The sequence below is a fragment of the Lagopus leucura genome, unplaced genomic scaffold (genome assembly GCF_019238085.1).
Source record: "Lagopus leucura isolate 7727_CA_CO unplaced genomic scaffold, USGS_WTPT01 178-1_obj-0_obj, whole genome shotgun sequence".
NCBI lineage: Eukaryota > Metazoa > Chordata > Aves > Galliformes > Phasianidae > Lagopus > Lagopus leucura.
This window is the reverse complement of record NW_024967414.1, coordinates 8891-21284: the sequence shown is the minus strand read 5'-3', so window position 1 is coordinate 21284 and position 12394 is coordinate 8891. Positions and strand designations below refer to the sequence as shown.

The 12394-nt window shown below is 51.8% G+C and overlaps 1 protein-coding gene across 1 annotated transcript in view; it reads right to left on the bottom strand.

Moving 5' to 3' along the window:
• Positions 1-9703, bottom strand: part of MAP6 (microtubule associated protein 6) — a 36381-nt gene extending 26678 nt beyond the window's left edge. The window contains exon 1 of the mRNA XM_042893813.1: positions 9009-9703. Coding sequence (XP_042749747.1) covers positions 9009-9703 — 695 coding nt within the window. The remainder of the gene's footprint in view (positions 1-9008) is intronic.
• Positions 9704-12394: the final 2691 nt, after the last annotated feature.

Sequence of the window (12394 nt, the reverse complement as noted above, 5' to 3'; positions counted from 1 at the left end):
GAAGTCATGGAATCAAGGAGTCATGAAGTCATGGAGTCATGGAGTCAAGCAGCCATGGAGTCACAGAATGGCTTGGGCTGTAAGGGACCCTAAAGACCATGTAGTCCCAAACCCTAAAATATGGTGTTTCTTCCAATCCTTTTTCTGTTGGCCCACTAACAAGACATACTAAACAGAAGCCCACACAGAACAACTGGTATAATCTAAATGATATTAAACATCTGTCCAAAAACTAGATTGCTGTCATCAGCTGAGGGAAACCAGGAGGTGCAGTAAGGACTCAGTAGCTGGTGTCTCTTGGCCTATGTGCTGGTTAGACCACATGAACACATTGATACCTGAGAGTATGGAATGAATGTAAACGAATAAAATCTATGCAAGAAAGAGGTAAAACCAACATATTCATATATTTTGTATATAAGTATCTTTCCATATGGTCTCACAGAACTTTACACACTACTTTCCTATTATAGCATAGTTATCCCTTATATATCGTATCATAGCAGCGTGTTCATTTGGCCCTGCAGAAGCTCTGAACACCTCTGCAGCACTCCTTCCCCTTCCCAAGAGATGTCTCCCAGTGCAGCAGAGGGATGGAGTGCCCACAGCAATCAGGGCCACAGCGATTCTCATTCTGCCTTCTGCATAATACAACCATGCAACTTCCATACCAAGCCTCAAACCTTGGCTGCTACCAGACTCTGGTCTCACACCAAGTAATATTCATATGGGCTAGAACATGGTGTCTGCTGAAATCCAGAACTCGGATCACATCAATCAACACTATTTTCTGTGTTTCAAGAGCAATTACAGCCTTTCTGTATTTCAATAAACAAATAAACAAAAGAGTGGAGAGGCTATGAAGCAACTGGTACAGGAGTGGACCATCTCTAGACATCCTGACCCTTCCCACTGCTCAAGAACAATACAAGCCTTCATTTTTCCCATTTTGCATCACACTGGGAGCACTGTGTAAAGCACCATGGCTAGAAATACCTGAAGAGACACCGGAAGACCAGATCATAGAATTACAGAATCACCAAGGTCGTAAAAGATCTCCAAGATCATCCAGTCCAACCATCCACCCATCACCAATAGTTCTCACTAAACCACGTCCCTCAACACAATGTCCAAATGCTCCTTGAACTCCTCCAGGGTTGGTGAATCCACCACCTCCCTGGGCAGCCCATTGCAGTGCCTGACCACTCTTTCAGAGAAGTAGATGTAGTGATCTTAGATTGCAGACTGTAGATGTTGAGATGGGAAGGGCTGAACAGACAAGTCTCGCTCCTGCTCAAAGCAGTGGCACTTCACGTTTAATAAGACACCTTCCAGTTGTTCACTTCCATCTTCATATATCCCACCACCCTCGGTCCAAAATTCCAGGAGCCAGCTTTGCAAAAGCTGCCCAAATGTTGGACTTAATGATCCTTATGGGTCCCCTCCAACTCAGGACATTGTGATCATAGAATCATAGAATCACCAAGGTTGGAAAAGACCTAAAAGATCATCCAGTCCAACCGTTCACCTATTCCCAATAGCTCCCACAGTAGTAGTAGTGATTCTACTACAGTGCTGTCAGGACTTCAAAATGTTAAATCCTGAGATGCATCCTGGCTTCAAAAACCCAGCAAAGAATGGAACAATCAGACTTTCGCACCTAATTCCCCCCTTAGTTTAAATAACTTCCCCAAACCAGAGCTCACTCCATTGCACTGGCAGCAAAGTGTGGCTCAAACTGCAAGCATACTGCAAGATACCTTGCAAGATGACCTCCTGGCAGAACTCAGGGTTGATGGAGCCTCAAAATCCATCAAGTGGAGGTGGGAAGGGAAAGAGTACCCTGCTCTGCTGGGAATGGTGTCCTATTGGCACCATGCTCTGCCAAGAAACCACCAGCCCCACTGCTTCCCAAATTGGAGAATGGTAAAAGTTGAGAATTGCAGCCCTGCCTGTGTTTCCAGCCCTGCCTCCACGAGGAGAAGCAAAAGGAGATGCTGGAGGAAGGCTGAAGCTCAGCAATCAGGGCTGGTCCTGAAGGACTTTCTCACCCTTCACCCAGCACCCAGACACAAACCTTGGGTTTCTGTACTGCAACACACTGGCCTGCCAAACTCTGACCTTCTCAAGTCCAATTTTTTGCTGGTTACACTGGATTTCTGGCTGAACCCAACCTGCCCAGCTCCACATAAATGCATGGCTTCTAAGATGTCTGCTTGTCATTGTTTTAGGAGAAATACATCAGCTTCACTTCTACAGGAAAGGGGCTCCCTCCCATCTCCCCCCCTCTGCCTGTGTAGCTGGATTAACGGGAAGGAAGTGGTCAGCTACTGGCACAGGTTGCCCAGAGAGTGGTGGAGTCACCACCCCTGGGGGTGCTCCAGAACTGTGGGGATGTGGCACTGAGGGATGCGGGCAGTGGGCATGGGGGGGTGGGCTGGGATTGGGCTTGGGGATCTTGGAGGACTTTTCCTGACTTTATGATTCCACAGTCCTATGAACTGGGAGAAAAATGGACAAAGAAGAGGAAAATATCCACCAGTTCACCTAATAATTGCATGTAAGCATCATTTAATCAACAGCTCGCATTTACACAAAGCACTCCCACAGGAAGCAGAGAGTTTATAAAGGCAGCAAGATGAGGATGAGCATGGAAAAGCAAATCTGAGGCATCAAGGTGAGGAACAAACAACAACAAACCCACAGGAGAGCAGTGATCCTCAACACAACGTGCTGTCCTGCAGGGTGTGGGTATACACAGCAGCCCTGTGCATTGCTGCTTGCTTTGCAGCAGCCCATGCAAACCCCTGGGATCCCAATGCAGCAGCAGCCTCTGCATGCACGCACTGTTGCAGTGCTGCAGGGTTTCCTCAGGTGAAGGCACTGTGTAAGAAAAGGAGCTATTAATAGGAAAGCAAAACGTGTTTGCTACAGAGCACCTGCAATGCTGGGCTTGGGGAGGGGAGACGAGGCGGAGGTTGAAGCAGTCGCTGAGCTGCCCTGTGGGTGTATTATAAACACAGTGAGAGAGAGGGGACATCTGAAGGGTATCCAAGGTGCTGAGTTACCAATCCAAAGAAATCAAACTTGCATCCTCTGAGGGTTCCTTGAAGCTGCCCTTCCCTGCTGCTCAGCACAGCGCAGCAAGGCTCACCTGCAGTTATCAGCACCAGGGCTGTGCTCACATCCAGCAAAGAGCAAAGGAGAGCAAGATTGATAGAGGGGAGAGTGCAGAAGTACTTAGAAATCGAAGGGTTGTTCCGCTGGTAGGAGACAGGGAAAGCAAAGGTCATGCTCTAAATGCGAGAGGAGACAAATTTACAACAGCTATTCATGATTTATTTGGCAAAGGAAGGGCAGACAGAGTCCTGCTGTCTAAATGAGACGATCTCTCTCCCTCTTATCTTTATTTATTGTTTGCTTTACAGCAGTAGCCCGAAGCTGCCATGTGGAATTGGGGTCTGCTCAGCAGCATCTGCTCCTGCATGCACTGCTGTCCAAACAGGCACAGCAGGGATGGGGAAGGGAGGAGGAGGGATGTCTGACACGTCCTTTGATACTATAACTGACTTAGCAGACAAAGAAAATGTGAAAATCTATCTAAAGCATTTGATACCGTGCCACGTGGGAGATTATTAATTAAGGCAGCGAATACGAACATCAGCCGAACGAGAAACTGGGCATGGGAAATGGAAATGCAAAGTGTTGAATGCTGAGCTGCAGCCTGGAAGGAGGTTAGCGGTGCTTAACGGTGCTGAGGTTGACTTTGGCACACAAAAGTAGGGCAATGCTGATGAGACCTCCTAATGGCACAATACTATGGGCAGCACCGGGAGGGAGGAGGATCAGGATAGCATGCAGGAAGAAGAAAGGGAAGGACCTCGACTGACGTGCTCAAAACGGGGTGAAAATCCAGCATGAAGCTCCCAGGCTGGGCTCTAATCAATGGGATTTCTTGCTATGGTTGGAAGTGCCTAAGGAGAATGAAGGGGTCAGCAGAGGTAGTGATGGCCACAAAGGTGGTGTGGTGGGGTCAGGAAGAGATGGGCGTCTCCTCCCCAAACCCACAAGCAGCACGTTGGATCCATATTTTAGAAATGCTGGTTTCCCTCAGGAAGAGGGAGAGAAGAACAGCTGATCTGGGGGACAGAAAAAAAACTAAGCAATGGGATGTCTATAATTGGATGTAATGGTTCAGTGGGTTCCATCCAATCCTATGTGCCATGGAGTCCCTGCCAAGGTGACCACAGCAGAGCAGGAGCAGACAAAAAACTGCTCAGGTCCATCAACAACTCCATCACCAGAATGCCACCTCCTTCAATCCCGCCCTGCAGCACGCACAGCCACAAAATTCTGCTCTGCCTACACTGCTTCCAGCTGAGTCTGAGGATGGATACTGTCCACTTCAAGGTGAGTGCAGGCAATATGACTTTTGGGTTGGAATGGTACCGAGACTCTTTCCCAGCTGATGGACAGACCACATCCAGGGGAGACCGGTCATAAAACTGCAGAATCATGGAATCCTTAAGGTTGGAAAAGACCTCCCAGATCCCCAAGCCCAACCCATAGAATCATAGAATCATAGAATCATAGAATCACCAAGGTTGGAAAAGACCTTCAAGATCATCCAGTCCAACCGTTCACCTATTCCCAACAGCTCCCACTAAACCATGTCCCTCAACACAACATCCAGCCTTTCCTTGAACACCCCCAGGCTCGGTGCCTCCCCCACCTCCCTGGGCATCCATTGCAGTGCCTGACCACCCTTTCTGAACAGTAATACTTCCTCATGTCCAGCCTGAATCTCCCCTGCCGCAGCTTGAAACCATTCCCTCTGCTCCTATCACTGATGACACGAGAGCAGAGGCCGACCCCCAGCTCACTACAACCTCCCTTCAGAAGTTATAGAGAGCAATGAGGTCTCCCCTGAGCTCCTCTTCTCCAGGCTGAACATTCCCAGCTCCTTCAGCCTCTCCTCAGCAGCCCTGTGTTCCAGACCCCTCACCAGCTTTGTTGCCCTCCTTTGAACACGTTCCAGGGCCTCAATATCTTTCTTGCAGTGAGGGGCCCAAAACTGGACACAGTACCATCCCTCCCATGCCCACCGACCACGTCCCCAGGTGCCACATCTACGCATCTGCTGAACACCTCCGATGCGGAGAGTGATAAAACAGCTGCAACACTCATTTCAACCCTCTCCACATCTCACTGTGAGAGCCTTCTCCATGCCATTATCCCACACACTGGTCCCTGGAGCACCAGCAACATCTGCTAAGGGTATGAACAGAGCCAAAGCCACTCAATATCACCCACTGAACCTCCTTTTCCGGATGGATGAAAATTCCCCGTTCCTTTGCCTTCCTTGCAGCCGACAGCAATCTTGGATCCACACATCTATATGGATTAACTTAACATCGCTCCTATGCAAAATGAGAGGTCATAGCTAAACAACACTGGGAGATTAAGTCTGCCCAGAAAAGCCCTGGTTCATTATCTCCTCCATCCTATCACAGAACTGCGATGTGGACCAGATGGGGACATCCTTCCAACCCGACATCCCCAGTTGTACAGTGATGGAGCATGAACTCCCCATCCGTGTGTGAGTGGCTCCAAGGAGGACATCCCTCCTGAGTCAGCTCCTCTGCATCTCACAAAGCTCACAGCAGCTCCAGCACTGAGTCATTCATCCCTGCAGCTCCTACACTTCCCATTTGCTCCACGTCTTCAGCACCTCCAGGGCTTGAGATGAGCGACAGCGCATTAGCAACAGGCGCCTCGTTAATACTACAGGAGTCACCACTATTCCTCTCATTTCCTCTGATAGGAAGAGAAATTGGTGGGAAAAATAAATAAAAACTTTGGTTAAAAAAAAAAAAAAATCCATATATGTCTCTAGTAAAGAATCTGAAAACAAAGCTTCACAATATTGCTTCTCATGGGGAAATTCATTGCACTACCACCCGCTTCTGCACAATGGGAGCGATGCTTCTCATTTGAGATTTCCCCTTTCATTTTTTCTCCAGGGAAAAATATACAAACCCAGTTTTCCTCCTTGCTGAAAGATGTCCTTATGTGGTCCCTCAAGGTCTGCGGGGAGCAAAGAGGAGGGGGATGAAAGCAGCGCAAACTGGCCCCATAGCTTTGCCTGGGCAGCCCGTGTTTTGGGAAGGGATCAGGTGGTCCCTGGGAAGCCCTGCTTCTGTTTCCCCATTGCAGAAGAGAAATAAGACCCTACATGGCAAACAGATGCCAACATGCACAACCTGATCACCTTCAAGCCTACTTGCTCCCAAGGGATTCAAACTACAACTGTCCTGGGAGTCACTTCACTTACAGAAACCATTAGGATTGGACGCACACTCGGTCATTTCCCTACACAAATGGTTTTCCCAGTTATTCTGTAAGATCTCTGGGGCACGTGGAGTCCCCTGCAGATGTGCAGTGCTGTCATAGCTGCTCTGGACTTGCTGAAGGATTGAGTGAGCATAGGGGGAGATGAGGTGACGGCTGGACTTGGGGATCTTGGAGGTCTTGTCCAACCTTCATGATTCTATGAGTGGGCACGGTGGGGATGGGTTGAGGGTTGGACAAGACAATCTTGGATGTCTCTTCCAATCTTAACGATTCTATTATTCTAAATAATCCTCCAGCACCAGGGCTGGGAGCAGCCTCCATCCTCCATGGCCATCACCATCAGGAACGCTCTCTGCTCTATCGCTCTGAGCAGACCAGAGAGTTCACAGCACATGGGCTCTGCAATATTCTCTATGAAGAGGTAAAAAGGGGAATTCCTCCCTTTCTCATGCGCTGATGACCTTGGGCCCGTCGCTGGATGCATCCCATGCTCTGTTCCAAACTCCCCAGTAAACAACACAGCATCACAGCACGCTGACAAGCCATTAGTGGTGTGTTCTTTGGTTTCACCAAAGGTCTCTTCCCAGCTCCAGAGCATCACATTACGCTGATTCGTAGCACTGGAAGGAAATCTTCCCCAGTTCTGCCTCCAGCCAGCAGCCACACACCAGCAAAGGGCACAGAGGACAAAGCCCCATGTTAGCCACCCCTGGGTTGTTAGGGGGTAATTCTGGCTGCCCCATCTGGCAATTGTGGGTGGCCCCATCCTTGGAGTGGAACCTTCAACCTTGGAGATGTTCCAATCTCACCTAACCCTACACAACCCTATACAGGTAAGGAGACCCAAGAGCACTGAGGTTTTCCACAGTCACGGGGATTGGCAGAGTTTGGCTTTCAGAAACCCAAACAAAAAGCAACACTTGAAAGATGCCTGATTTGAACAGAAGCTGAGAGCAATCAGCCACAACATCAAGCCTTCGCGTTCCTATTGGGTCCAGCACCTGAACCCATCTGAGCCTCTGCACAGGGAGGACATGCAGCTGTAGGGGTTTGCTGGAGCAGACTATGGGGTGCACACAGGGGTGGAACGGCAAGCAATCTGCATCTAAATAATTACGTAAATAACCCTAATTATCCTTTGTAGCGATGGAAGAGTGAAACCGTGACAGCTCTCCAGCTCTATTCCCAATCCCAAAACAGACAACTCGAAAATCCCTGCCCATCCTCTGCCATCTCAGAGCACCTGAACCACCGCATCCCCAGAGAGATGGATGTGGTTCTTCCAAAACACAGCAAAAACAAGCAAAAATAAACCCTAAATCCCATTGCTTGAGCCATCTCCCACCTGGAGAATAGGGACAGTGGGACAGAAAACCCAGCTTCACAGTAAACCTGCAAGGATTTACTATCTGCTTGGTGGCAGAGCACGATCTCCAAACCCCCCTTAGGGAAGAAAATTGATGTTTCCCCAACCCACCGCTGTGCACACAGGCACAGGAACAAGCAAAAAGCTGCAGTCACACCTAGGTCACAAAGCAGCCCCCCCCCCCCCAGCTCTGCTCTCTGCCATCCCCACCCTCGACAGAGGTGGGCACTGCCAAAGAAAGCTCTGGAAAACACAATCTCAGCAAATCCTCCTTGCAAACACCCGTGCAGGGCAGCAGCCACTTTGTTTTTGCATTCCCGACGCATCCGACCCCGCTCAGAAATACAAGCAAAGCGAGGAGATTAATGCAGCGAATGCTAAAAGGGGTGAAATCAGGGCACCGAGACTGGGGTGGGGAATAAAAGGAGGGGGGAACGGAGGGGGGGAACCCAGGGACGTGCCGCCCCACTCCGTGCCGCGTTAAACATGGCAGCATCCCAAGGCTGCCCCACCCAAGCAGCGCAGGGCGCACGTCACCCGCATCCCAACGCGGCCCTGGGATGCTTTGTCTTGGGGATGCTGCTGGCCCAGCATGCCTGGGGCCCAGGGATGATGCTGTAGGGATGTAGGGGGGTCTGTGAAGCCAGGGACTGGGATGTTTCTGGATGCAGGGATGCTGTCGGGATGCGGGGATGATGTCAGGACACAGTGGGGGTCTCTGCATTGTAAGAGGAAGGGATGCTGTCGGGATACAGGGATGCTCTCAGGATACAGGGATGCTTTCAGGATGCAGGGACAGTGCCAGGATACAGGGATGCAGTCAGGATCCAGGGACGCTGCTGGGATGCAGGGATGCTGCTGGGATACAGGGACACTACAGGGAAACAGGGATGCTGTCAGGATGCAGGGATGCTGCTGGGATATAGGAACACCACAGGGATACAGGGATGCTGTCAGGATACAGGGATGCTTTCAGGATATTGGGTCCCTGCTGGGATACAGGGATGCTGTCAGGATGCAGTGGGGTCTCTGAGCACCCAGAGATCCTCTCGGAGGGGACCAGCAGAGCTTTGCACACGGCAGAGAAGTGACCAGAGCACCCGCACGGCGGGTGGGGGCCGCGCTGCAGACCCTCCCCGTAGGACCCGAACCTTCACTCCCTGCATCCCAATAAAGCGGGACGGGCCGAGAGGTGGCTACAGGGCGACAAAGCAACAGCGAAAATCCTCGGGAACCAAACCGCCCCGCCCCCCAGAGACGGACGGGACGGCCGAGGTGGGGGTCTCACCTGTAGGACGAGCTGACCCCCGCCGCCACCACCTCCTCCTTGATCTGCCGGTTGAGAGCATCGGCGGCCGCCCGGCCCCGGCCCTCCTGCCCGCCCGCCTCGTCGCCCCTCTGCCGCCCCTTCTCTCGGCCATCCCCGGGCCGGGCCGCCTTGGGATGCTCCTCGTCCGCCTCCGCCTCCTCCTCCTTCTTCCTCCTCTTCTCCTGAGCCGCTTTCTCGGGAGATCCGCGCTCAGGGACGAGCATAGGGGAAGGACCCGCTTTGGGGATCCACGGGTGGTCCCCTCTTTTAGGGATGGGCCAAGCGCGGAAATCCTTTTGGTACTGCGTCTCCTTCTCGAAGGGCGTATCGGACGGCTGGTACTCGCTTTTGGGTTTGCAGCTGGGCTCGGGGCGCTGCACCTTCCAGGGTTTGTAGTCGTGCCGCATCACCGAGTCCGCGGGCGGAGAGCCGTGCGGGGCCGTTCCGGGCCGTGCGGGGCCGGGAGCCGCGTCCCCCCCGCCCGCAGCCGCGGCATCGCCCCCGGGTTGGGTATCGATGGGCGCCGCCGCGCTGCGAGGGATTTGCGCGGGGAGGGGCTGCTCGGTGGCTTCGGAATATTTGGTGAAAACCAAAGGGACGGCGATATCGGCTTTATCCAGCTGGTTCCAAAAGCGGGCGATGCAGCAGGCGCGGGTGATGCAGGGCCACGCCATGGCGGCCCCGCTCCGCGCTGCTCCGCGCTGCTCCGCGCACTTTCCGCGCAGCGGCCGCACGCAGAGAGCGGAGCGGTGCAGGGAGCGGAGCGCAAAGCCCCGCGCAACGCCCGCGCAGCGCAGCGCAGAACGGGGCGGGGCTTCTGACGGGGGCGGGGCCTAAAGGGGCGGAGCTTACCAAAGGGGCGGGGCTCAGCCAAGGGGCGTCCACGCACCTGCGCGCATGCGCACGCGCGCAGGAGAGGGCCGTGCGTATCAACGTTTGCACGTATGCATATATGCACATATGTGTGTGTGCAGGTGTGTGCACACATCAGGACATGTCTGCACATGCACCAGCACGCGTGTGCATGCATGTGCCTCGCGTGTGCGTTTCCGCTTGTGCACGCTTGCATGGAGGGCTGGGTGTGGGTGTGTGCGTGGTTGGGTGCCTGCATGGAGGCACGTATGTGCAAGCGTGTGCCTGCATTTGGGTGCATGTGTGCGACTGTGCATGCTCACACAGCTGTGTGCATTCAGTCCGTGTGTGTTGTGTGCGTTCATGTGTGCAAACCTGTGCATGTGGATGCATGTATGTGATAATGCACGTGTGAATGCTTGCATATTGCACATGTATGAGTATGTGTGTGTACCTGCATGTGCATGTTTGCACATAGGGGTGAGTTGCTGCAAGCGTATCCATGTGTGTGCACAAGCTTGCATGCATGTGGTTTCACTTGCGTGCATTTGAATGTGTGTGCACATAAATGTGTTTGCATGTGCACAGATGTGTGCAGGTGTAACCGTGCTTGTGTGTGTGAGCGTGTGCCTGCATGTGGATGCATGTGTGTGACTGTGGCTGCTGTGTGCACTCAGTTCACTGTGTGACTGTGCATGTGTTCATGTGTGCGTATCTGTGCGTGTGGACGCATGTCTGTGATTATACATGTGTGAATGCTCATATATTGCATGTGCATGTGCACATGTGTGGACCTGCATGCATGTGCATGTTTACATGTAGATGTATGCACACACATGCACACACAGCTGGACACACCTACAGAAATGCATGCACACACATGGACACGAATGTGCATGTGCACACACACATGCAACCACATGCATGCACACTTGGGCACACACACAGGTATACATGCACCTACACACCCCTGCTTGCAAACATGCATGCATTGAGATTCACATGTGTGCATACACACACGGGTACACACATGTGCAAAGCACAAGCATTTGCACATACACAATTACATGCACACGGGAGAACATGCAAAATCACATGTGAACCGTGGTGCACACAGGTGTGCAGGCATAAACACGCACACGTGCAGTCACACACATACACACACTTGCAAATCCATGTGCACATGCAAGTGCTCATGTGGGAACACCCATCCGTGTGCACACCCATGGACACATGCAAATGCATTCATACATGTAGGCACACATGCTTGCACATTAATACGTGTACACATGCCCTGGCACAGATCAACTCATGCACAACATACACATGCATACAGAAACATGCATGTGAGAGCGTGCACAGATGCATGAACTCATGCACACGTGCTCACCTACACATGCATGAGGACATGTGCACACACATGGACACGTGCACACGTGCAGACACTGCACTCTGTTATTGCAGCCAATTATCTCCCTCTGCCATTTCATTGCAGGGTTGCAGGGGTGGGATTTTCATTAAAGACACAGGAAGCTCTTCAGCACTGGGGTTCACATCAGTTTTCCAGGAGTTCGTTGCTCTGCGTGTGGCAGGTACAGGGGTTGTGCACCTGCAACAGAAGCACCAGTCACTGCTTTCCTCTTCAAACTGACGTTATAAAGGCAATTCCATGGGGAGCACAGAAGCTCTGAATGCACTGCAATCCCTTTTTGCACGAGGTGCAGCAGCGCCTGTCTCCAGCCCTGCGTTTCTTTGCACGCTGCTTTCAGTTTGATGATAGGAAAGCAGGAAAAACGCCACCCAAGGTCTGCAAGATTGCAAAGGGATCAAGCCCACAGTAACCCAATGCAACAGCTCCCATCCTACAGCTGCAGGGTGTCCCAGCCCTGCATCCAGCTTGCTTGCTGGGCTTTTGCACAGCACCTTCCATCCCTCTGGGATTTTGCATGTGCACAGAGCAATGGGCTGGTTTTGCAGGAAGGCGCAAAGTCATGCATCCCCCATCTCTGCTTTTTCCTGAGCTCTGCAAGGTTTGGCAGTGTCAGGAGGCTCTGCAGATACCCAGCAGTGCTGGATGAAGCTAGAGGCTGCAGAAAGAACAAATCACTCAGTGTCTCCCGGAGAGAACTGTGTGGTTCTGTATAAATCCTGAAGCATGGCTGCTCATTCACTTTCAGGAATCAGCAATGGAAATAATCTAATCGCATACGTCAAGTAAAGTCCATTAGCTCTAATTAGCCCAATGGAGCTGCTGGCTGCAAACTTCTCTTGGAAAGCATAGGAGTTAAAAAATAAAATAAAATAGAAGTGCCTTAGAGTTCAAATTACAGCCAAAAGCAGGAATGGCTTTCCCCTTTCTCCTGGATAAAGGCCATGGTGCCACGATGGGGCACTGGTTGGGTTGGGTTGGGATGGCTTGGAGAATAGCTTTCTCTGTTCTTCTGGGAAAAGGCCATGGTGGGACGCTGGGTTGTGCTGGGGAATAGCTTTCTCCTGGATAAAGGCCATGGTGC